Source organism: Halichoerus grypus, chromosome 10, assembly GCF_964656455.1.
Source record: "Halichoerus grypus chromosome 10, mHalGry1.hap1.1, whole genome shotgun sequence".
NCBI lineage: Eukaryota > Metazoa > Chordata > Mammalia > Carnivora > Phocidae > Halichoerus > Halichoerus grypus.
This window is the reverse complement of record NC_135721.1, coordinates 93447665-93474377: the sequence shown is the minus strand read 5'-3', so window position 1 is coordinate 93474377 and position 26713 is coordinate 93447665. Positions and strand designations below refer to the sequence as shown.

The window sequence follows — 26713 nt, the reverse complement described above, 5'->3', positions numbered from 1 at the left end:
GAGCACTTTTTCATGTGTCTGTTGGCCATTTGGATGTCTTCTTTGGAAAAATGTCTGTTCTTGTCTTCTGCCCATTTCTTGATTGGATTCTTTGTTCTTTGGGCGTTGAGTTTGATGAGTTCTTTATAGATTTTGGATACTAGCCCTTTATCTGATATGTCATTTGCAAATATCTTCTCCCATTCTGTCAGTTGTCTTTTGGTTTTGTTGACTGTTTCCTTTGCTTTGCAAAAGCTTTTTATCTTGATGAAGTCCCAATAGTTCATTTTTGCCCTTGCTTCCCTTGCCTTTGGCGATGTTTCTAGGAAGAAGTTGCTGCAGCTGAGGTCGAAGAGGTTGCTGCCTGTGTTCTCCTTTAGGATTTGGATGGACTCCTGTCTCACATTGAGGTCTTTCAACCATTTGGAGTCTATTTTTGTGTGTGGTGTAAGGAAATGGTCCAGTTTCATTCTTCTGCATATGGCTATCCAATTTTCTCAACACCATTCGTTGAAGAGACTGTCTTTTTTCCATTGGACATTCATTCCTGCTTTGTCAAAGATTAGTTGACCATAGAGTTGAGGGTCCATTTCTGGGCTCTCTATTCTGTTCCATATGTGTCTGTTTTTGTGCCAGTACCATACTGTCTTGAAGATGACAGCTTTGTAATAGAGTTGGAAGTCCAGAATTGTGATGCCACCAGCTTTGGTTTTCTTTTTCAACATTCCTCTGGCTATGCGGGGTCTTTTCTGTTCCATACAAATTTTAGGATTATTCCATTTCTTTGAAAAAAGTGGATGGTATTTTGATGGGGATTGCATTGAATGTGTAGATTGCTCTAGGTAGCATTGACATCTTCACAATACTTGTTCTTCCAGTCCATGAGCATGGAACGTTTTTCCATTTCTTTGTGTCTTCCTCAATTTCTTTCATGAGTATTTTATAGTTTTCTGAGTACAGATCCTTTGCCTCTTTGGTTAGATTTATTCCTAGGTATCTTATGGTTTTGGGTGCAATTGTAAATGGGATCAACTCCTTAATTTCTCTTTCTTCTGTCTTGTTGGTGTATAGGAATGCCACTGATTTCTGTGCATTGATTTTATATCCTGCCACTTGACTGAATTCCTGTATGAGTTCTGGCAGTTTTGGGGTGGAGTCTTTTGGGTTTTCCACATAAAGTATCATATCATCTGCAAAGAGTGAGAGTTTGACTTCTTTGCCGGTTTGGATGCCTTTGATTTCTTTTTGTTGTCTGATTGCTGTGGCTAGGACTTCCAATACTATGTTGAATAGCAGTGGTGATAGTGGACATCCCTGCCGCGTTCCTGACCTTGGGGGGAAAGCTCTCAGTTTTTCCCCATTGAGAATGATACTCGCTGTGGGTTTTTCATAGATGGCTTTTATGATATTGAGGTATGTACCCTCTATGCCTATACTCTGAAGAGTTTTGATCAAGAAAGGATGCTGTACTTCGTCAAATGCTTTTTCTGCATCTATTGAGAGAATCACATGATTCTTGTTCTTTCTTTTGTTAATGTATTGTATCACGTTGATTGATTTGCGGAAGTTGAACCAACCTTGCAGCCCAGGGATACATCCCACTTGGTCGTGGTGAATAATCCTTTTAATGTACTGTTGGATCCTATTGGCTAGTATTTTGGTGAGAATTTTTGCATCCATGTTCATCAGGGATATTGGTCTGTAATTCTCCTTTTTGATGGGGTCTTTGTCGGGTTTTGGGATCAAGGTAATGGTGGCTCTATAAAATGAGTTTGGAAGTTTTCCTTCCATTTCTATTTTTTGGAACAGTTTCAGAAGAATAGGTATTAATTCTTCTTGAAATGTTTGGTAGAATTCCCCTGGGAAGCCATCTGGCCCTAGGCTTTTGTTTGTTGGGAGATTTTTGATGACTGCTTCAATTTCCTTAGTGGTTATGGGTCTGTTCAGGTTTTCTATTTCTTCCTGGTTCAGTTTTGGTAGTTGATACATCTCTAGGAATGCATCCATTTCTTCCAGGTTATCTAATTTGCTGGCATAGAGTTGCTCATAATACGTTCTTATAATTGTATTTCTTTGGTGTTGGTTGTGATCTCTCCTCTTTCATTCATGATTTTGTTGATTTGGGTCATTTCTCTTTTCTTTTTGGTAAGTCTGGCCAGGGGTTTATCAATCTTGTTAATTCTTTCAAAGAACCACTTCCTAGTTTCGCTGATCTGTTCTGTTCTTTTGGTTTCTATTTCATTGATTTCTGCTCTGATCTTTATTATTTCTCTTCTCCTGCTGGGTTTAGGCTTTATTTGCTGTTCTTTCTCCAGCTCCTTTAGGTGCAGGGTTAGGTTGTATACTTGAGACCTTTCTTGTTTCTTGAGAAAGGCTTGTATTGCTATATACTTTGCTCTTAGGCCTGCCTTTGCTGCATCCCAAAGATTTTGAATAGTTGTGTTTTCATTTTCATTGGTTTCCATGAATTTTTTTAATTCTTTAATTTCCTAGTTGACCCATTCATTCTTTAGTAGGATGCTCTTTAGCCTCCATGTATTTGAGTTCTTTCCGACTTTCCTCTTGTGATTGAGTTCTAGTTTCAAAGCATTGTGGTCTGAAAATATGCAGGGAATGATCCCCATCTTTTGGTACCGGTTGAGACCTGATTTATGACCTAGGATGTGATCTATTCTGGAGAATGTTCCATGGGCACTAGAGAAGAATGTGTATTCCGTTGCTTTGGGATGGAATGTTCTGAATATGTCTGTGAAGTCCATGTGGTCTAGTGTGTCATTTAAAGTCTTTATTTCCTTGATCTTTTGCTTAGACGATCTGTCCATTTCAGTGAGGGGTGTGTTAAAGTCCCCCACTATTATTGTATTGTTGTTGATGTGTTTCTTTGCTTTTGTTATTAATTGCCTTATATAATTGGCTGCTCCCATGTTAGGGGCATAGATATTTACAATTGTTAGGTCTTCTTGTTGGATAGACCCTTTAAGTAGGATATAGTGTCCTTCCTCATCTCTTATTACAGTCTTTGGTTTAATACCTAATTTGTCTGGTGTAAGGATTGCCACCCCAGCTTTCTTTTGGTGTCCATTAGCATGGTAAATGGTTTTCCACCCCCTCACTTTCAATCTGGGGGTGTCTTTGGGTCTAAAATGAGTCTCTTGCAGACAGCATATCGATGGGTCTTGTTTTTTAATCCAATCTGATAGCCTGTGTCTTTTGATTGGGGCATTTAGCCCATTTACATTCAGGGTAACTATTGAAAGATAGGAATTTAGTGCCATTGTATTGCCTGTAAGGTGACTGTTACTGTATATTGTCTGTGTTCCTTTCTGGTCTATGTTGCTTTTAGGTTCTCTCTTTGCTTAGAGGACCCCTTTCAAGATTTCTTGTAAGGCTGGTTTCGTGTTTGCAAATTCCTTTAGTTTTTGTTTGTCCTGGAAGCTTTTTATCTCTCCTTCAATTTTCAATGACAGCCTAGCTGGATATAGTATTCTTGGCTGCATATTTTTCTCCTTTAGTGCTCTGAATATATCCTGCCAGTCCTTTCTGGCCTGCCAGGTCTCTGTGGATAGGTCTGTTTCCAATCTAATGTTTCTACCATTGTAGGTTACAGACCTCTTTTCCCGAGGTGCTTTCAGGATTTTCTCTTTGTCTCTGAGACTCGTAAGTTTTACTATTAGATGTCAGGGTGTTGACCTATTTTTATTGATTTTGAGAGGGGTTCTCTGTGCTTCCTGGATTTTGATACCTGTTTCCTTCCCCAAATTAGGGAAGTTCTCTGCTGTAATTTGCTCCGTTATACCTTCTGCCCCTCTTTCTCTTTTTTCTTCTTCTGGGATCCCAATTATTCTAATGTTGTTTCGTCTTATGGTATCACTTATCTCTCGAATTCTGCCCTCGTGGTCCAGTAGTTGTTTATCTCTCTTTTTCTCAGCTTCTTTATTTTCCTTTATTTGGTGTTCTATATCACTGATTCTCTCTTCTGCCTCATTTATCCTAGCAGTTAGCGCCCCCATATTTGATTGCACCTCATTAATAGCCTTTTTGATTTCTACTTGGTTAGATTTTAGTTCTTTTACTTCTCCAGAAAGGGTTTCTCTAATAACTTCCATGCTTTTTTCAAGCCCAGCTAGTATCTTTAAAGTGATGATTCTGAACTCTAGATCTGACATCGTACTAATGTCCGTATTGAGTAGGTCCCTGGCAGTCGGTACTACCTCTTGTTCTTTTTGTTGAGGTGATTTTTTCCGTCTTGTCTTTTTGTGCAGAGGAGAATAGATAAATGAGAGAACAAAATGCTAACAGGGTAACAACGTCCCCAGAAAATATACTCTAAACAAATCAGAAAAGACCTGAAGCAGTGGGAAAAGAAAGGGAAAGAGAGAAAAAAGAAAAAGAAAACGATAAAGATAAAAACAAACAAAAACAGAACAAAACAAAACAAAAATCCAGAATGTGATCAAATATGATCAGGCTGGTTATAGATCAGTGCCACACACTAGATTTTGGGTGTAGTTTGGTGTGTTAGAAGAAAGTGCCTCCCAAAATTTTAAAGAAAGAAGAACTTATATATGTACAAAAATAAGGGTTGATATGATGAAGGGATTGAATATGACTGTGAAGATGGAAATTATAAAAAATTTTATAAAAGGAATTGATAAGTTGTTTGAAAAAAGAAAGAAGAGGTTTAAAAAAAGAAAAGAAAAAAAAGGGAGAGAATGTGATCAGGCAGGGGAGTAGAAAAAAACCATCCACTAGAGATTTAGGGTATATTTTGATCTGTTAGAAGAAACCATCTCAAAATTTTAAAGAGAGAACAACATATATATGCGCCAAAAATACGGGTAACTACTATGATGGGATAGAATATGACTCTAAAAATGAAAAATAAAAATGTTTTTTAAAAAAGGGATTGATGTTGGTTGAAAAAGGGAAAAAGAAAAATTGAAAAAAAAAAAGACAGTTAAAAAAAAAATTAACTTTGAAAGACTAAAGAATCATGGTAAAAAAGCCATGAATTCTATGTGCAGTGTTCCCCTAGCGCTGGAGTTCTGCTCTTCTCATTGATCGGTAAACTTGGTCTTGGCTGGCTGTTCCTGCTGATCTTCTGGGGGAGGGGCCTGTTGCCGTGGTTTCCAAATGTCTTTGGTGGAGGCAGAATTGCGCCGCCCTTGCCCGGTCTGGGCTAAGTAATCTGCCCAGGTTTGCTCTCTGGAGCTTTTGTTCCCTGCAAGCTTTCCGTACAGCTTTGGAGGCAGAGAGTGAAAATGGCGGTCTCCCAATCTCTGCCTCGGAGGAGCCGAGAACTTGGGCCCCGCTCCTCAGTGAGCCCCCAGAGAAAAGCCGTCAGTCACTCCCATCTCCCCGGTCTCCGGCCGCACTCCGTGCTCACCCGGCCTGTGACCGCGCGTTTCTATCTCTGGCTTCCGACTCGGGGTGGAGTCTCCAAACCCAGCAGATCCCCGCGGTGCGCTCCCGCGCCCCTCCTCCCGGGGGAGGAAGGGGAGTCTCCCCGGATCGGCCGCTTGTTGGGTCCCTGCTGGAGGAGCAGTGGCCCGACTGTGCCGCAGATCACGGTTTATGGCAACCCCGAGCTGAGAGCCCGCGCCTGGGCTCCATCTCTGCAGCCGGCTTCCCCGCTCCGATACCTGGGAGCTCTGCCGCACTCAGGCACCCCGGTCTTTCTGTGACGCCGAGGGTCCTGAGACCACACTGTCCCACGAGGGTTCCACCCCCCACTTAGCCACCGCAGTGAGGTCCCTCAGCGGAGCAGACTTCTAAAAGGTCCGATTTTGTGCTCCTCGGCCCTATCACTTGCCGGAAGCAGCTGACGGAGGCCCCTCCCCCGCTGTCTATCTTCCCGAATATCGCCTCGGATTCACTTTTCTGCCCGTCCTACCTTCCAGAAAGTGGTTGCTTTTCTGTTCAGAGAGTTGTTGCTATTCTTTTCTTTGATCTCCTGTTGAGTTTGTAGGTGTTCAGAATGGTTTGATCCCTATCCAGCTGAATTCCTGAGAGTAGACAAAATCCAGGTCTCCTCCTCCTCCGCCATCTTGCTCCGCCCCCCTATTCCTAGGGATTTTATTATGTTGGGTGCAACTGTAAATGAGTTTTTTCAAAAAATTTCTCTTTTGGGGCGCCTGGGTGGCTCAGTCTTTAAGCATCTGCCTTCTGCTCAGGTCATGATCCCAGGGTCCTAGCATTGAGCCCCGAATCGGGCTCCCTGCTCCTTGGGAAGCCTGCTTCCCCCTCTCCCACTCCCCCTGCTTGTGTTCCTTCTCTGGCTGTGTCTCTCTGTCAAATAAATAATTAAAATCTTAAAAAAAATTTTTTCTATTTCATTATTCGTGTATAAGATACAATGGATTTCTGTATATTAATTTTGTGTCCTGTGACTTTACTGAATTCATTTATCAGTTCTAGTAGTTTTTTGGTGGAGTCTTTAGGGTTTTCTGTGTATCATATCATATCATCTGCAAACAGTAATAGTTTTACTTCTTCTTTACCAATGTGGATGTCTTTTATTTCTTTTTCTTGTCTGATTGCTGTGGCTAGGACTTCCAGTATCATGTTGAATAAAAGTGGTGAGAGTGTACATCCTTGTCTTGTTCCTGATCTTAGAAGAAAAGCTTTCAGGTTTTCATCATTGAGTATGATGTTAGTTGTGGGTTTTTCATGTATGGTCTTTATTTTTTTTTTTTTTTTTGAAGATTTATTTTTTTGAGCAGGGGAGGGGCAGAGGGGGAGAGAGAGAGAGAATCCCAGGCAGGCTCCACACTGAGCACAGAGCCCAATGCAGGGCTTGATCTCAAGACCCTGAGATCATGACCTGAGCCAAAATCAAGACTCAGATGCTTAACCCACTGAGCAACCCAGGCACCCCCTTATGGTCTTTACTGTGTGGAGATGTGTTTTCTCTAAATCTACTTTGTTGAGTGTTTTTTTTTTTTATCATCTGTAGATGTTATATTTGATATCAAGTGCTTTTTCTGCATCTATGGAAATGATTGCATGGTTTATATCTTCTTTTCTCTTGTTAATGTGATATAGCGTATTGATATATGAGTATTGAACCATCCTTGAATCCTTGAATCTCTGGAATAACTCCTATTTGATCATGGTGAATGATTTTTTAAATGTATTGTTGGGTTCGGTGTGCTAATATTTTGTTGGGGATATTTGCATCTATGTTCACCAGAGATATTGGCCTGTAGTTTTAGTTTTTGGTAGTGTTTTTAATCTGCTTTTGGTATCAGGGTAATGCTGGCCTCCTGGAATAAATTTGGGAGCTTTCCTTCCTCTTCTAGTTTTTTGGAATAGTTTGAGAAGAGTAGGTGTTAACTTTTTAAGTATGGGGGTTGGGGGGGAGTGCAGAGGGAGAGGGAGAGAGAGAATCTTAAGGCTCCACACCCATTACAGAGCCTGACTTGGGCCTTGATCTCACAACCCTGAGATGATGATCTGAGCCAATATCAGGGGTCAGACACTAAACTTACTGAGCCACCCAGGCATCCCTAGTGATTCAGTTTCATTGCTAGCAATCAGTCTGTTCAAATTTTCTATTTCTTCCAGATTCAGTTATGGTAGTTTATATGTTTCTAGGAATTTACCACTAGGTTGTGCAGTTTGTCAGGATATAATTTTTCACTATTCTCTTAGAATCCTTTGTGTGATGTTGGTCATTATTTTTCTTCTTTCATTTCAGATTTGAGTCTTCTCTTTTTTTCTTGGTGAGCCGGGCTAATGGTTTATTCGTTTTATCTTTTCAAAGAACCAGCTCCTGGATTTATTGTTCTGTTCTATTGTTTCTTTAGTCTGTTTCATTTATTCCTGTTCTCACCTTTATCATTTCCTTTCTTGTAGTGGCTTTGGAAAGCTTCATGTGTTTTGATGCTCTGTTATTTGGAACATGTATGTTCTTAAGTATTACAATTTCCTGATGGATTGATTCTCTTATTATAAAATATCATTTCTGGTAACTTTTTTTTTTTTAAGTGTATTTTGTCTGATATTGGTATAACAATCCTAGCTTTCTAGTGGTTGCTGTTGCATGGTATTCCTATCCATTTACTTTCATTTTTTATTTCTGAGTCAAAAGTGTGTCCCTTGTAAACACCTGTACCTATAAACAATGTATAGGTGGATCATTTTTTTTAATCTGGTCTGAAAATTTCTGACTTTTGATTGGATTCTTTAATCCATTTACATTTAATGTTACTGATGTAGTTGGATTTATATTTGCTGTTTTACTTTCTGGTTTCCATACATATTTTATAATGTAGAACTTAATTTTCATTACTGACCTTTTTTTCACTGTACTTTTTTGATTTTTTTTTCAAGTGGTTGCTCTAGGGTTTGCCAAATACCATTGACTCTTGAGCAACATGGGGTTAGGGTTATTGGCCCCCATGCAGTTGAAAATCTGCCTATAAACTTTTGACTCCCCAAAACCTAACTGCTAATAGCCTACCGTTGACTGGAAGCTTTACTGATAACATGAACAGTCAATGAATGCATAGTTTGTGTATGTATTATATACTGTATTCTTACAGTAAAGTAAGCCAAAGGAAAGAAATGTTAATAAAAAAATCATAAGGAAGAAAAAATACATTTATAATAGCATACCGGTATTTACTGAAAAAAATCTGCATGTAGGTGGGCCTGGCCCACGGATGCTGATGTTCTGCAGCCTGGTGGCCTGGGCTCAGGAGCAGCAACCACCAGGCAGGCCTATGGGCAGCAACAATGGTCTGGAAGCCCATCTGCCTGGAAGTGTACCACCAGCCTGTGGCCATCCACAGCTGTGACCATGTGTGAGTGTACTGACATCTGGGAGGCCACAGGCCTGGGGCACAGCTGTGGGGAGGAGTTTATGCCTGGCCCAAGAGGGGCCTGAGGTCCAAGACTGCTCCCTGTGCAGCACCATTCCTACCCTTTGGGTGGATTCCTCAGCTTGGGCCTGGCCTCTTGTCTGCCAGCCCTGGACACTCAGTCCAACCACCCCATCAACACATGTGGTGACCTGCAGCCCTACCTGGTCCTAGGGCTCCCTGGGGGCTGCTGACAGGCTTAGCCTGCCTCTTCCGCTACTTAGAGGGCAGCAGGTCACCTTCAGTTTGGTCCCATGAAGACTGGGGTGGGCAGTTGTAAATAAATGTCTTGTGGCTTTTGCTGTTAACTCTTAAAGATCCGTGTATAAGTGGACCTGTGCAGTTCAAACCCATGTTCAGGGTCAGTTGTAGATCTTACCAACTTTAGATTTATAGTAGTTTAATTCCAGTAATATTATAGAACCTTTACTGCTACGTAGCTTGATTCCCATTTTCCTCTTTCTGTGGCATTGCTTTTATACATATTGGACTTATAAATGTTACAAACTCAAGGGTGCGTTATTGTAATTACTACTTTACTGTTTACAGGAACTTTCTTAGCCCATGGCAACTTTACTCCCACTCCAACTCCCATTTGTGCTGTTACTGGGAAATATATTGCACTATATTACATTGTATTATAAGCCACGATACATTATATACCATCATTAAACCGGTTGCTTTTTATTTTACTTTTTTTTAATTTAATTTTATTATGTTATGTTAATCACCATACATTACATCATTAGGTTTTGATGTAGTGTTCCATGATTCATTGTTTGCATATAACACCCAGTGCTCCATTCAATACGTGCCCTCTTTAATATCCATCACCAGGCTAACTTCTCCCCCGACCCCCTCCCTATTTTATTTTTTTTAAAAGATTTTATTTATTTTTCAGAGAGAGAGAGAGAGAAAGCGCACAAGCAGAGGGAGCAGCAGACAGAGGGAGAAGCAGGCTCCCCGCTGAGCAAGCAGCCTAATGCGGGACTCAGTCCCAGGATCCTGGGATCATGACCTGAGCCAAAGGCAGACACTTAACTGACTGAGCCATCCAGGCGTCCCTCCAATTGCTTTTTGAATCAGTTAAGAAAAGAAAGGATTAAAAATATGCATATTTATCTTTATTGTGGTTACTTGCCTTCAACCTAAAGAACTTTCTTTAGTATTTTCTTAAATTGGTTTTGCTATCAACACATTCTCTCAATTTTTGTTTATCTGGCAGTCATTTTTCACCTTCTTTTTTTTGGATTTGAAGTAGGCTCTGCACCCAACAGGGGGCCTGAACTCAACCCTGAGATCAAGAGTCGCATGCTCTATGGACTGAGCCAGCCAGGCGCCCCTTCACCTTCATTTCTGAACAGTAACTTTCCTCGGTTTAAGATTTTTGGCTAACAGGTTTTGCATTCCGTACTTTATAGATGTTATCCCACTGCCCTCTCGCTTCTGTTATTTCTGCTAGGAGCCAGGTGCTAATCTCATTGAGGTTTCTCATTATCTTTTATCTTCAGCATTTTTACTCTGATGTGTCCATCTGTGGTTCTCTTTATGTTTATCTTACGTGGAGTTCTTGGAGCTTCCTGCATGTTTAGGCTATTGTTTTTCAATACATTTGGGAAGTTTTTTGGTTATTATTTCCTTGAATATTTTTTCTGTTCCTCTCTCCCCTCTCCTTCCAGTAGGTACTCCATTTACATGTGTGTTCATGCATTTCATTGTGTCCCACATTCCTCTCTGGTTTTCTTTTCTTTCCTTTTTTTTTCTCCCTCTGCTCTTTGGCTTGTGTAATGTCTGTTCATCTGTCCAGGTTTTCTAATTCTTTTGCTTGTTCAAATCTGTTGAGTTTCTCAGGTGAATTTTTTATTTTAGTTATTGTACTTTGCAACTCCAGAATTGTAGTGTTTTTATTTTTATTTTTTATTTTTGCTGACATTCTCTATTTGAAACAGATTGTAATCCTGCCTTTTTTTCCTTAGGCATACTTTTTTTAGTTTTATGAACATTTTTGTGAACATATTTGTAATCGCTACTTTAAAATCTCTTCTGTTCAATATGACATCTGGACACACTCACAGGAGATTTTTGTTGCTTGTTTTTTTCCTGGTCTGTGGTTTATTCTTTTCTGTTTTTCTGCATACCTAGTAGTTTTTTGATGCAAACAGGACATTTTAGATAATATACTATAGCACTTACGGGTACTGGTGCCCCCTCCCTGCCCCATTCCAGGGCTTGTTATGTGTTCCTAGTTTATTTACTGGTTAGATTATTGTAGTGAACTATGTTTCTTTCTCACTGTGTTACATGCCTCTAATCTTGCTCCTCAGGGAGATGCAGTTTGGTGCCATAGGTGGCCATAGCCATCCTCTGATGACTGTGGTACAGGTAGGGCTCTCTCCCACTTTCTGATCACACCCAGCAGTTAAACTTTACTAATTTTGGCCTTTTGCTCTGTTGTTTTCATTAGTGCCCTGGGGCATAAATTCCTCTATAGACTAATCCAGTCAAACTGGTTTCTTCCAGGGATTAGTTTCTGAGATTAATATTGGGTATTTGTTCCAACCAAAGGAGGGTTCCTCCCAGCTGTCTTACTCCCTGGTTCTCTGCTGCAAACTAGCTGGCTTGGGAAATCTAATTAGGGGTATTTGCTTCAATATGGGAACTTTCTTTACAGAGGAACCTCAGCTAGGATTCATGATTTTTCTAATGCTGCTGTTAGATACTAGGCAGGCTTAAACAGAAGTGCATCTACTTAGCTATTACTAAAAGTAGTGGTTTCTGCTTCACATTTGAGGAGCCAGAAAACCTTGTAAGGTTGACTGGGACAGTAAGTTGGTGTGAAATTAATTTTGAGTAGTTTATGTTAAAACCTGTGGAGTATCTTTTTATACAGACTCACTACTTGTATATTTGTACTATCTTTACTTTCTTAAAATATCTTCTTTACTTTGATTCCTTGGCATCTTTATCACAAATAGGATGATTTCTCAAACTGCTTACTTGGGATATATATACCCTTTTTTCCAAGAAGTGGAGGAGGAATGGGCTTCCTGCTAGGCAGAACTACCTTGACTGCCAGCCTTTGGGGTAGGTGTGCTCCTTGTTCCTCTGGGGAAGCTGCCACTCAGCCAGGGTACTGCACTGCCTTTCTTCCTCAAGCACCCGTCTTGCTTGGTCCCTGTGGGGTCTGAGTGGTAAGGGAGGGGGAGAATGCAGGGGACTGACCCTCCTGGCTGTTAGTGCTGCTGGTGCTGATGGATCATCCAGAGGCTGTCCCTTGAGTCCCTCTCTGGGCCTGGAGGCCTCTTGTGTTTTCCCACTTCTTGGCAGGAAAGCTCCTCTCTGCATGTTTTAGGCTGTCAGATGTACTAGTTTTCCACATTTCAGGTATCCCTCGTGATTTTTCAGCCACAGAGGATTTTGTCACAGATTTGCAGTTGGGATGTTTGTTGTTAGTCTTGTGGTCTTGGGTTAGAAAGGGAATGCTGCAGTGAAAACCCAAAAGATAATGAAAAGGTATTTGAAATGAACTGATTTTGGGGTTCAGAGTGGCTCTCCTTTTATCTGCCCTCTGATTGATAAAGATCTCTCTTTAAACAGCGAGAGACACATTGGCATTATTTTGTCAAGACTCTTGAGGAGTGAGTTCCTTTGTTGAGCATCAAAATCTTCTCTTGAAGAAACTCTAAATTTATGTAATTAGCATGTTGTATATATCTACAGTAATTCTGAGAGGAAAATATGTTTATAGTCTTCTTATTGGAAATCCCTGGAATGCTCTTTTTATTTCCCCAAAATTAACGCCCCCCTCCAACCCACCCCCCCAGTGCCTCCCTGCACCATGTTGCACTTTGTAGGTAGTATAAATAGAAATTCTCATGCAGCTACACTCAGCATTCATTGAGGAGCTGCAGTATGCCTAGTGGTGTACTTTGGACAAAAGGCAGAGGTTAGCAAGCCAGTGGCCTCCTGTTTTTGTACATACAGTTACATTGGAACACAGTCATACCCATTCACAGCCATATTGTTTATGGCTGCTTTCACTCTACAAAAGCAGATAATGAGTTGTTGTAACTGAGATCATATGGCAAAGTCTAAAATATTTTTAACCTGACTTCCTGGGGAGCATAAAGACAATGAGGCTTGATTGTCCTGAGTGTGGTGTCTTGGTTGGTGCAGAGAAAGGAATGTGTGGACTTTGGAATGTAGAGGCTAGATGGAGAGGTAGAGAGCCTCCTGCCTTCATAGAGTTTGTTTTTGTTTTTTGGGGGGAAAGTTTTACCAGGTTCTTCTCTATTGAAATAGACACCACCAAAATAGACCTCTTGTTTTCCTTACCATTTTTATCCCATTCACTGCTTCTGATCAAGCCACTTTTTCCTGATATACAAGCATATGTGTACAGAGCACTGTCTGAAAGCTGCTTCCCTGTTCTGCCCTTAAATCCCTTTTGTAATACCCTTTTCTCCCAATTATAAATGTACATTGAAATGCAGTCTCATTCCTTTCCCTCTTTCAGAGGTAACAACCAGGGTCGCGAAATCGTTCCCTTGCTTTTTTTTATGTTTTCACTGTATATGTACTCAGTCCTGAACAATACCTGTTATTATTTTGTCTATTTTATAACTTTCTATGAATGGTACTGTATGTATTCTTCTGAAGCCTGGTGGCTTTTGGTTTTGTTTTTTGTCTGTTTGTTTTTGGCTCAGCAATATATTTGTGACTGTCCTGCTCTGTTTCTTTGACTCTCACTTGTGTCTGGCATTCCGGTATATGAACATCCAGTTTATCAATCCGTTCTGTGGACTCTTTCTTTCCCCCTAATTAAGTTGACCTTTCATTATTTATTTTTGATAGTCTTCTTGAGATGTAATTTATATGCCATAAAATTCACCTGTTTAAAGTGTGCAATTCAGTGGCTTGTATACAGATTGTCACCATTACCTAATTTTAGAAAACTTTTATCACTCCCAAAAGAAATGTTGCACTCATTTGCATTCATTTCCTATCACCCTCCCCCCCCACCCCCCGAATTGAAACTCATCTATTTCTGTCTCTATAGATTTATCTATTCTGGATTTTTTCATATAAATGGGATCTTCTGTGGTCTTTTGTCATTGGCTTTCACTTAAAATATTTTTGAGGCTCATCCATGATGTACACGATGACTTTTTTTTTTTTTTAAGATTTTTATTTTTATTATTATTTATTTGAGAGAGAGAGACTGAGAGAGAGAGCACATGAGAGGGGGGAGGGTCGGGAGGGTCAGAGGGAGAAGCAGACTCCCTGCTGAGCAGGGAGCCCGATGCGGGACTCGATCCAGGGACTCCAGGATCATGACCTGAGCCGAAGGCAGTCGCTTAACCAACTGAGCCACCCAGGCGCTCTACACGATGACTTTTAAGTTCACAGTTTTTTGCTGTTAAAAATGATGCTTTGTATGCTTTATGTGTGTTAGGGAACTTTTTTTTTAAATGACATTTACTGACAGTAAAAATCTGATCTCATATTCTTATCATTCACTGAAGCTCTGGAAGAAAAAACAAAGGTAATATTTATTACAAAAATACAGTTGAGGGGTGCCTGGGTAGCTCAGTCAATTAAGTGTCTGCCTTCAGCTCAGGTCATGATCCCAGGGTCCTGGGATCGAGCCCCACATCGGGCTCCCTGCTCAGCGGGCAGTCTGTTTCTCCCTCTCCCTCTGCCCACTTGTATTCTCTTTCTCAAATAAATAAATGCAGAAGGAGGAGCAGTTAGTTTTCTGAGAGGTGTGTACGAAGAGTTATAAAATGAGTGACTCCATCTCAATCTAGACTGTGGAAAATTAGTAAGGTTTCAGGAAGTGGGTGTGGTCAGGAATGCAGAAGGAGAAACAGTGTATAGAGGCACTGGGAGATGGAAGAGGGTTTTCTAGGAACTTAGAAGAGAGGGTTGGCTGGAATGATACTGTGGCAGGACAGGAGGCTAGTAAGTGTTGATCTTTGAGGTGAGTGTTGATACAGTGATGGTCATGGCAGTGGGGCCAAGAGGAAATGAAGTTGAGAGGCCTTTTTCAGGTTGGATTGTTGGACTTACTGATAATGGGGGGGAGGGGTTGGGGAAGAATTCTAAGATGACTCCCGCGGTTTCTCACTTGAACAACTGAACGATTTGAGAATTTGATAAATATCCCTCACATAGTTGAGATTAACTTGTGTTGGAAGCTATCCGCTTTCCACAGATAAAATATCTGCATTAGTTTGCTTTAAGGAGTAAAATCATTTCTTATCTTACAACTTAAAGATGACTTAAAGTGTTTTATTTCCAATTCAGAAGTGAAACGGGTTCATACCGGGCCTAGGATGTGTTAATTTTAGATTTGAACAATCAAACTATTATTGTCACTTTCTCATAGCCAAAAGAATGCAATGGTGTAAAGGTTCCTGTTGATGCCAGTAAACCAAATCCAAATGATGTGGAGTTTGATAATCTGTATTTGGATATGAATGGAATCATCCATCCTTGTACTCATCCCGAAGACAAGTACGTAACCCATTTTTGTCACTGTCATGATAGCAGAAGTTGCAGGGGAGTATTGTATTCTATTACGTTGTTTGTTTGTCCTTGTAGACCAGCACCAAAAAATGAGGATGAAATGATGGTTGCAATTTTTGAGTACATTGACAGACTTTTCAATATTGTAAGACCAAGACGACTTCTCTACATGGCAATAGATGGAGTGGTAAGTGCTAAAAAAGTTAACTTAGAATCCTCTGTTTTTGTTTTTGCTGTGTTCTGAGTGTCTAGAGTGAAAGTCAGCTAAATAACGAAAAATGTTGACTGTGGTGAACTTCAGACAGGCAGCCTGATCCTTCAGTCATTCATTCAGACATTTCTTGTACCTGTTTGTGCCAGATACTGTGAGCTACTGGGAATAATGGTGACTGCCCTTTCTTTTGAAGGGCTTACCACTAATGGGACAGAGATAAATGAGCAAGGTAGTTAATTGTGGGCTTTATAGGTACTAGATAACACATGCAGGATGTGAGGGAAGAGGAAATCAGTGCTAGTGAGGGAGTTGGGAAATAGGAGGTGACTTTTGTCTCATTTCTTGAAGCATAAAGAGTAACAGGAGATTGGTGGGCAGTGGAGGGGGATCAGTGGAATAGACAGGAAGAGGGAAGACCTTCTGGATTTCTCAAATGGGCCCAGTAAATACACTTCCCATGCCTTTGACCACACTAACACATTTGGGCAATTACAGGTGTTTTAGATTGGAAAGGGAGCAATGTCTTGAGAAGGCCTTATTGCCCTGCTTAACAGTTCGGATTTTCTCCTATGGGCAGTGAGTAGTCCTCACAATGCTTTAAGAGGGCAATAACTTACTGACCTAGGATGATAGGTCAGCTCTCAGCTAGCTTAGCTTATAAATAACCAGCAAACTGTATATCAGCGTTCAAGGAAAATTAAGATAAATCGTAACTCTAAAATTTATTTAGCTGTGTACAGATAGATTATCTTTCTTTTAGATTTAGTAATCCCTAATGGCTAATGGAATGACTTTGAAGGTCTAGAAAACTTTGGGTCCAAGAAGATTAACTTTTCTGTGAGGTTCTCTTTATGCAATGAAAAATCTTAGCTACTTGATAACTTGGTACACTTGATCTTAGCCAAAAGGCCGAGAAGCGATACTTGATAACTTGGTAAGTTGCAGTTAAAGTGCAGTGGTGAGTAGAGGGAACAGGAATATCTTATTTGGAGCATATTCCAATTCATATTAGTGAAAGTTCTTGAAGAAAATCTGTTAGTTTACGTTCATTGTGCCCTTACTGCTAGGACAAGTATAAACTGTATGCATATCTGTGTGAGTGTCTGTCTGTCTGTCTGTTTGTATGCTCAGGTGTGTAACATGTTTTTGTTGAAATATAAATGTGGATCAAAGAACTTGGTACTTGAAAGAGTTAGGCTAGGTGGTCTTATTTTACAGGAAAGGAAACTATTTAAAAGAGAATTTAAAATAACTTATTTTATGTAGACAGGATACTTGAGTCCCTTCCAACTCCAAAACTCAGTTCAGGAGTTTCAGAACCTGAGAGTCCAGTTCATTTCATTCAAGCTTATCCAGTGATTTTAAATTATATTTGGTCAGAATAATTCAAAAGTATTTTCAGTTAAAACCTTGTTCCCTTTTTACCTGCTTTGCTTTCTTGTAGAGACAGAGTGGTTATTGTGGGAAATACAATATAGAAGTGCCTTGAGGTCCTACAGATTAAGAAGTAGTTTTCTTTTGCTTTTATGGGGCATGGTGAATCTCATTTGGAGACCATCCTTCCTTTTAGGCATGGACATAAGGTCTTCCTGATCCTGGTTCTATACTAGTAACTATTCATTGCATGCTGGCTGGGTCTTTGAGTAAAGTGATCTGTCCTTCTTGGGTGCCTTGAAGCACCATAGCCCAGTAGAAGTGGCATTGGGTTGTGGGCTCTGCAGTATTAAGTGGCTTCTTAGGGTGTTTGTCCATTTGATACGTCACTCACTTACCTGACTGAGGTCAGCTTTTAAGTTCTTGATCGAAATTTAAGTTCTCAGGATTTACTATCTGTCATGAAAGGATTATTAGATATACTACTTTTCCATTTTAGTGTACTATTTTTATAAGAACAACTGATTGAAAATAATGTACAGATTTCGTTACACATATTTTAAATAGTATTATATGACTGTGAAATAATGTTTTTAGGCACCACGTGCTAAAATGAACCAGCAGCGTTCCAGAAGGTTCAGAGCATCAAAAGAAGGAATGGAAGCAGCAGTGGAGAAGCAGCGAGTCAGGGAAGAAATATTGGCAAAAGGTAAAGAATGTGCATCTTGAACTTGGACTTCTTATGAAATGTATATAGAATGGGGGGAGAGGTGTCAACTTTTGCTCATAGTAGGTATAGTTTTAATTTAATTAGGATCTAGAATATCCGAGGAAAATTTATGTTCACTGTCAAAAAGTAGTTAATGGAATCCTTCATTCCCACTAACAAGCTTGTTTCTTTTCCCAACTCTGTAGTAAAAGGGAAACTTAGGAATAAAAGGAGGAAATTCTGGTAGGGAGAGCAGATTGTCAGCCCCTTTCAAGGCAAGCACAGCTCTTCAGCTAATTTGTTGTATCTGTAAAGGAGAAATACATTAAGAGTGCCTCTTACTTTTGTTTTCTATGGGGGCTGTTAGAAAGCTACAGTTCTGTAAACTTTTTCCTTAAATCAGTCTGGGTAGCTTGCTTATTACTTCCCCTCAGAACTCAGAGGTCTGTAAGAGGAAGCCCGGGATGATGTGCTCCGTATTTACAGGCTTTCACTGAGTCAGACACACTTCAGTGGAGGTGGATGCAACAGGCACTGAGGCGGTGAAGTACCCAAGGGTTCCCTTGATTTGGGGGAGGGGTGGGGTGTGATCATCTTGGCAGTTCCCCAGAGCTTGAAATTCCTGTTGGATACACAGGTAGAAGTTGACGAAGTCTCAGAGGGGAGGAAGGTCAGGGAGTCTAGATACTCCATGGGACCAGTTCTCTCCCAAGACACCTGTCTGTGAGATGGGGTGTGGTTGTAGCAGGGTGATTTGTTTGGTGTTTTGTTACAGAGGCAGTATGGTAGACCAGGAAAGCCACAATTTATTGGCTCAAGATACTGTACTTCGCAGGTAAAAGAGGATACCATAGTGTAGTCAGCTCAGGCCTACAATTAGGATACATTTTCTGTTTTAATTTGCTGGAAGTGTGCAATTATATAGTTACTTTAGCTGCAGCTTGTAATATGCTTAAAACCTGTTTGTACTTACAAAAGATAGTCTTTGATTTTAAAGATGTCTTCTTTCTTGAAGATGTTTTGAAATATATTTGTCATTAAAAAAAGTTAATCAGTGATATAGAGGACAAATAGGACTTTTATATCGTAGCTGATAATTTTATTATCATATAAAGCTGTTATAAACTCAGCAGTTTAGGGGCACCTGGGTGGCGCAGTTGGTTAAGCATCTTTCTTTGGCTCAGGTCATGATCTTAGGGTTCCGGGATCAAGCCCTGTGTCAGGCTCCCTGCTCAGTGGGGAGTCTGCTTGGCCCTCTCCCTCTCCCCCCACTCATTTGTGAGCTCGCACGCACTCTCTGTCTCTCTCTCAAATAAATAAATAAATAAACAAAAATCTTTAAAAAACAAACAACTCAGCACTTTAATTTTTCCTAAGGTACGTTTATCTCAGGAATTATTATCAAAATGAGAACTCCTAACGTGTGTGTGTTGTGTGTGTGTGTGTGTGTGTGTGTGTGTGTGTCTAGGTCTATGTTCTGCTGCAGAGGGCATTATGAAGAATGTCATCATTTTCATATTTCTATATAACTATAGTATCTTTTGTATATCATATATTGTTTGATGGTCATGTTAAAGCTTATATTAAATTTGAGAGGATGAATCTTATTTTCTTCCCCAAAGGGGAAACATTTGTTGCTCAGGTGACAATATTTCCTTTTCTTTTGTATTTGGACTCGTTTTTGTTGTTCTGGCTTAATACTGAAATACTTAATACCTGACTTTTTATGGGGAGAACAAAACATTGCCTCTTTTTCCTGTAGGTGGCTTTCTTCCCCCAGAAGAAATAAAAGAAAGATTTGACAGCAACTGTATTACACCAGTAAGTAGTCTCATACTTTGCCAGCTGTTGCTAACTCTTAAATGGTAGGTTAATTTATTTCTTTCTATCATTTTAGGGAACCGAGTTCATGGACAATCTTGCTAAATGCCTTCGCTATTACATAGCTGATCGTTTAAATAATGACCCTGGGTGGAAAAACTTGACAGTAAGTTTCACATTTTGGTACTTCAGAAAGATAAGGGTGATCATTTTAGGCTGTACTTTGATATGACTGATAACCCCATAAAATGCTAGTTGACTGTCAGAGGGAAGAGAAGCTTCCAGGGTTATTAGAGATGGGGTGCCCTGCATGGTCCAGTTTTAGACTGCTGAATTTTCTCTCAATGCCAATTTTGTCCTCTTATCATCACTATGAAGCTATAAAACGGGACCCATGATTTAAAAATATATATATTTTGTATTATATGTAAAATATATATATACATATATATATAGGAAAGCAATTTTTAAATGAAAACTTCTATTGTTAGAAATCGAAACAGCAAGATTAAAGTCGTAGGGCTGCCTTTAAAGAATAGCTGTGTTCTTCTACGTGTTTAAGTAATATTTAAATGAACTTATATGTAATTTTAAATTCAAAGCTTGTTGGGGCACCTGGGTGGCTCAGTTGGTTAAGCGTCTGCTTTCTGCTCAGGTCATGATCTTGGGGTCCTGGGATCGAGCCCCGCATCGGGCTCCCTGCTAGGTGGGGAGTTTGTTTCTCCCCCTCCACCGGCTCATGCATGCACTCTCTCTCTCTTAAATAAATAAAATCTTTTTAAAAATAAAAAAAAGAAATTCAAAGCTTGTTTTGCTATAAACTAGATATGGTGAATTATATTTAATGGGTATTTTTTATTGATTACTTCCTGGGCTTTTGTGGTTTGGGGCTGTATCCTTGGGTAGCAGTGAGAATACTAGAAACCTGTGAACTGATCAGTTCTTTTGGCTAAATTTGACTGAAACATTTCATTTTTTCTATTCCTGTAGTAAGTTAACCAATGAAACAATTTTGGTGTTTATCACACACCTTATGAAAAATTTCTAATTAATAACACTGTCTTAATAGAATTATCCTAATTTATTTTAAGCTATTCAATTTTATTGATTTTTGTGCTAGACAATTGGAGATGAACTGACAGTGTTAAAAATGATTTTTTATAGGTTATTTTATCTGATGCTAGTGCTCCTGGTGAAGGAGAACATAAAATCATGGATTATATTAGAAGACAAAGAGGTAAAACTCCCTTATAAATATTTTATTATATGTTCTATTAAAAAAGCTAAGCCATTATATAGAAAATATTTGGTAGAATGTGATATTCCTCTGGTATAAAATACATTTATATAAATAAAATGTATCTTTCCCCCCTCTTTAGCCCAACCTAACCATGACCCAAACACTCATCATTGCTTGTGTGGAGCAGATGGTAAGTTTCTTTGGGATTTGATTCTCTTGGATTAAACCATAGCAAGTTGATGGGTTGGTGTGTAGTAGTGGATTATTCCTGGTTTCCTGGAAATCCTAATAGGCCTTGCTCATTTTATATTTGAGAAGGAACTGGTATTAAGTTGTTTAATCTGTGATTCATGTTCATTTATGCTTACATTTTAAAAATACTTTTCAACCTTTTGATATTGTATACCTTTAAATGGAAGATTTTCTGTGCCCATGTGTCTGGAGGACAACTTGTTGCCTGAGAACTAAGAAGTTTTAGGTTTTTTGGCTTTACCACCTCTCTTTATGTGCTAGTTTGGGCTTTTTTTTGTGTTGGTGTCTTGTGTTACAGTGGTGTCCTTTATCATTGGTTGTGGTAGAGTCTTCTTAAAGTGCTCACGGTTCATTGTTTTATCATTGTTGATTGATAGCTGATCTCATTATGCTCGGCCTTGCTACACATGAACCCAACTTTACCATCATTAGAGAAGAATTCAAACCAAACAAACCCAAACCATGTGGACTTTGTAATCAGTTTGGACATGAGGTCAAGGACTGTGAAGGTTTGCCAAGAGAAAAGAAGGGAAAGGTAGGAATTTTGAAATGGTAGTTGCTTCATTTAAAATTTTTCTATTTTATTTTTTGTTGTAATAAAATATACTTAAGGCATAATATACTGTTTTAACCATTTTTAAGTTTACAGTTTAGTGGCATTAAGTATATTCAGGTTACTTCATTTTTAGAATGGATAAAGAGAAGACTATATTGTCTTAGATTTTTACCTACTTGCTCTGTTACCTTCACAGGAATGTGTCTTTCAAAGCCCTTTAAAGTGAACACACATTCAACAGCATGCATGCACTCAGTCTTTCTCCACTCACTTCTAGCATAGTTTATGTCTACATGAGGCTTAGGTCTCCTAGTTAATAATGCCTCTTACACATGATTTGTTTATGGAAGTATTTGTTTCAACTGATTATTTTTTCTTAAAAAGAATATAAATAAAATATATTAATCTGCTTGATACTTTTAAGTTACTCCAGTTCCTATATATTTTGGGTTCACTTGATTATATCCAGCCCCCTTTGAATGGGTTTTCATCTGATTTAAGAATATGGTGCCTCTTTAAAAGACATGCTCAGTGGAAAAAAGGTAAAAAATTTACTGTATGTTCATAGAGAAGGGTCTAGAAGTATATACCTTGAAATTTAATATTGACTGGATGTAGGTCAGGGGTTGGCAAACTACAGCCCTCCAGATTTGACCAATGAGCTAAAAATGGTATTTATATTTTTAAAGAGTTGTAAAAACAAAACATGAAAAAATATGCAACAGAGACCATATATGTCTCCAAAAGGCTAAAATGTTTACTATCTAGCCTTTTGCAAAAAACATTTGCTAATCTCTGGTCTAGGTGTGATTGGGATTATGGATAATTTTTTATTTTTAAAATGATTTGGTGAGGTTTTTGGTTTTTTTGTTAATACTTGTAGTATTAAAATGAATCTTGCTTTAGAGAAAGCCATGATATATTTATTTCGTTGGAAAAAGTTACAGGGTTTAGAGTAGACTTGTTTAATCTTGACTCCCCTTTCCTACAGCATGATGAACTTGCAGATAGTCTTCCTTGTGCAGAAGGAGAATTTATCTTCCTTCGTCTTAATGTTCTTCGTGAGGTATGTAGCAATAAACATTGGGGTTAGTGCTCTAAAGCAGGGTGGCTTTTGATAGCTTTAATGGTAGCATTCCTTCTTGGTTGTAGTATTTGGAAAGAGAGCTCACCATGGCCAGCCTGCCGTTTACATTTGATGTTGAGAGGAGTATTGATGACTGGGTCTTCATGTGCTTCTTTGTGGGAAATGACTTCCTTCCTCACCTGCCATCATTAGAAATTAGGTACGTGTGTTTGTGTGGGTTTTCAAACTAGTGTTTTAGCCTTCTTGCCTTTACAGTGCACAGTGGTCCTAATGCGAAATGTTTGTTTCCTGGTGGCAGGGAAGGTGCAATTGACCGTTTGGTTAACATATACAAAAATGTGGTACACAAAACTGGGGTAAGTTCACTCTTGAATAATTTCAAAACAGAAGTATTTGCTTTTATAAGAAGATCATTTTACATGTATTTTATCACTTACAGGGTTACCTTACAGAAAGTGGTTATGTCAATCTGCAAAGAGTACAGATGATCATGTTAGCAGTTGGTGAAGTTGAGGATAGCATTTTTAAAAAGAGAAAGGATGATGAGGTAAAGTGTTTCTATTGCAGTAGCTAAATTGCTCCTGTCTCTAATAGGCTGTGATGATCCTGTGATTGTACTTTTAACCTCTTTGAGTGCGTTGTTATTATTATAGTGTATCAAACACCATTGTAATCATGAGTGGTCAGTGCTTTGATTATTTTATAAAGGTGGTGATGCTTGCTGTGTGGAACTATGTATTGCACACTGTGTGAGTTGCATTGTAATTTTTTTCTCTCTTCATAATCTTAATTAAGATAAAAATCCAAACACCTCTCTAATCAGTAGGCTGTGAAATGAGGGTGCCAAGGCTAGATGAATGCTGGGATTGAACTCGTGGCTGCCATGTTTTATAGGAAATATTTATGCCCTGGAAGACAGGTTAAGACTTAGGAACTCTCTACTCTGGTAGTAGAGTATAGGGGGTCAGGGTTGGATCGCATCAGCCAAAGCAGACAGTTGCAGGTCTGAGTAAGAAATTTATACGTGAAAGAAAGAAATAAAATAACAAAGCACTTGGAAATTGATCATGTATGATAGGATGAGTGCTTAGGTGAGAAGTCCAGGTTTCTGGCTCGGGCAGTTGGGAAATTGCTGGTACCATTCACTGAGATAGCAAGCACTTGGGGTAGAGCAGGTTGAGCTGGGGACAAGGTAGAAATTGAGTTTCATTTTGGAGATACTAAGTTTGAGGTGCCATATAGGAGACACTGGAGAGGAGAAAGTCCATGAAGCAATTAGATGGATTTGTGTAAAGCTCAGGGCAGAAGTCTTTTGACGGGAGATTTGAGAACCATTAGTGGATGGGAGTTACTTCAAGCTGTCAGTGTGAACTTGAAGTCCCTGGCAGCCTGTGTGGAGTGAAAGTGCCTCCAACAGAAACGTTGAGAAACATGGACATTTAAAGAGAGAGAGGAGCTAGTGGTAGAGAGATGGGAGGAAATCCCTAAAGAGAGAAGCCATTGGTGCTCTCTGACGTGTCAGGGCAAGATGGACAGGCCCCTAGTCCATGGCCAGGGGTTCAGAGGCTCTGGGGAGTTAATGGGGCATAGTGGTGGTAGTCTGGAGGCAAAGGGGGGTGGAGGGTGATTGTGGGGGAGTGTCAAGGGAGGCAAGCAGTGGGTAAAATTAACAGATAGTGCTTCTTAGAAAGAGAGTGAAGGAAATCCTTTCAGAATCTGATCTTAAAAAATTCATATGCCTGTTTTGAGCAAATATTGCTACATTGCTTCATGATTTCCTTACAGATTAAAACATGTCGTTGTGTCTGACAGGATTTTATATTTTCTTCAACTTTGTGTACTGTAGCTAGTGGTCTCTTAGAACTTTCAGTACCATTTTATGTAATAGAGTGAGTGGACTCTAAGCATTCTTTCCAAAACCTTTGGTACTTGGTAATCCACTATGGTGGCAAGAATTTTTCATGTGTAAGGTTCGAATAACAGAACTGACTTTGTCTGGGATATCAAATGTGTACCAGCATAGCCATTTTTAACTAAGTCTTCAACAAGTGGAGTTGGCTCCACTTGACCTGCTTCCATTTATGTTTAAGAAAATAACTATACGTATGTACTGTGTACAATTTGATATAAAAACCTTATATTAGAACAGCCCTTTTATGTGGCTTTAGCAGACTTTGTACTAATAAATATTGGTGATATTTGGCATAGAGCAGGATGTATGAGATTTAATAGGTACCAAAGTGCTTCAGACTTAAGTAATACGATTTCCAACTGGACTAGCAGAGAGGGCATTTTAAAGCTCTTTGGATCTTTTTTGGTGTTCCTGACATCATACGATGTCTATCAGCAAGGTTGGGCATTGGTGGAAATATATGAACCTTCAGAAATTCAATATAAAAATATACAGGTATATGTATTTTCCTGGAAAGTGTGTCTGTGGCTTTTGACTGATTGCCAAAGGAGGAGTTCATAGCACAAAATAGACAGTAGAAAAGGAATACATCAGTATTTGTTACTAAAACTGAGCAGTTGAAGGTGATGCTTTTTATTTTATAAGCTTTGATGTTTGCCCTTTATGTTGCAAATGTCCCTCATTTATCCAACAAACATTTATTAAGTGTTTATCATGTGCCAGATAGTATTCTGAGTGTCACTGATATAACAGAAAAACAAAAAAGCAAACAAAAATTCCTGACCTAATGGAGCTTAAATTCTTCCAGAAATGGACAATAAGCACAAAAGCTAAGTAAACTGTGTACTGTGTTAGAGAATGATAAGTGCTGGGAAGAAAATTAAAGCAGGTGAGGAAACACTGGCAACGTGGAGATGGGGTTGTTGCGGTTCTAGAAAAGGTGATTAGAGAAGGCCTCACCAACAGATGACTTTGAATAAAGACCTGGAGAATGTGAAGAAGTAAACCATGCAGGTGTTTGCAAGAAGAGCATCTCAGGCAGAGGGAATAGCCAGTGCAGAGGCTCTAGGGTATGTACCCAGGATGTTGACTATATAGAGGCAAAGATAGAAGACAAGAGCCCAGTTAGGAAGCTCTTTTGCAGCAGTCCAAGGGAGCGAGCGTGGTGGCAGTGAAGATGATAAGAGGTAGTTGGATTTTAAATGTTTTGTTGAACCACTGGATTGGCTAATGATTCAATGCTAGGTTGAGAGAAGGAAAAGTATCAAGAATGACTCCAAGGCATTTTATCTGAGCAGTTGAAAAATGGTCTGAGCAACTGATGAAGAAGACTGGGAGGTGCAGAGTTGGGGGTGGGGATTCCGTTTTGGGCATGTTAAGTTTGAGACACCCAGTTGGAGATGTTGAATGGGGAGAGGTCCTGGTTGGAGACTAATCACCATATAGATGGTGTTTAAAGCCATGAGACTAGATGATTACTCTCATAAGAGTAGAGAAGTCCAAGTATTAGGCACAGAGGAACACTAACATTGAGAGGTTGGGGAGTCATGGAGCGAAGGCATGCAGCAAGAGTGAAAAAAGAGAACCAGGTGAGTGTAGTGGCTTGGAAGCCAAGTGAAGAGCATGATTCAAGACCCAAGAGTCATGGTCAGATAAGGACTGAAAACTAATGGCTTTCACTGTCTGCAGCTCATTGGTACCCTAGATAAGAAATATTTAAATTAAAGCTAGAGAGGAAGGCTTGATTAAAGAAATTGGTGGATTTCATATCTTAGGAGGTTTTAATGTAGCTCTTCACCATATATCCAACATTCAGCTTCTCTTCTGGCAGAAAGTATAAATTTTAGATCTTATTAAGGGTGTTATTTTGCAGTTGGCATTACTGACCTGGAAGGGATAGAAGTGCTGCTAGTCAGGTGGCAGTCAGTATAGTACCTACTGGCCCCTGTTTTGGGCTATTGTAAGATCTTAGTTGTTCCAGTGCCTTGATACTCACAGAATCTTGGGCATGGAAGGAGTGCTTTCTGGGACCAGGAGGCCTTTGTTTTTTTGTTTGTTTGTTTGTTTTAAATTTTCTTTCTTTTTAAGATTTTTTTTTATTTGAGAGAAAGAATGAGAGAGAGAGAGAGAGCACGAGAGGGAGTAGGGTCAGAGGGAAAAGCAGACTCTTCGCT

General features: G+C 39.5%; 1 protein-coding gene and 1 pseudogene across 2 annotated transcripts in view; one reads left to right on the top strand and one right to left on the bottom strand.

The window, feature by feature from the left end:
- The window catches only part of XRN2 (5'-3' exoribonuclease 2), an 87610-nt gene that overhangs the window by 14334 nt on the left and 46563 nt on the right, over nt 1–26713 (top strand). The window contains exons 2-13 of one of the 2 annotated variants that reach the window (XM_036091486.2): nt 15235–15362; nt 15450–15561; nt 17560–17671; nt 19434–19492; nt 19569–19658; nt 20657–20729; nt 20872–20922; nt 21362–21519; nt 22532–22606; nt 22693–22826; nt 22926–22983; nt 23067–23174. In XM_036091486.2, coding sequence (XP_035947379.2) covers nt 15235–15362; nt 15450–15561; nt 17560–17671; nt 19434–19492; nt 19569–19658; nt 20657–20729; nt 20872–20922; nt 21362–21519; nt 22532–22606; nt 22693–22826; nt 22926–22983; nt 23067–23174 — 1158 coding nt within the window. The remainder of the gene's footprint in view (nt 1–15234; nt 15363–15449; nt 15562–17559; nt 17672–19433; nt 19493–19568; nt 19659–20656; nt 20730–20871; nt 20923–21361; nt 21520–22531; nt 22607–22692; nt 22827–22925; nt 22984–23066; nt 23175–26713) is intronic. The other variant, XM_078056856.1, reaches the window with a different exon arrangement.
- LOC118535212 (U2 spliceosomal RNA) lies at nt 16349–16509 on the bottom strand (annotated as a pseudogene).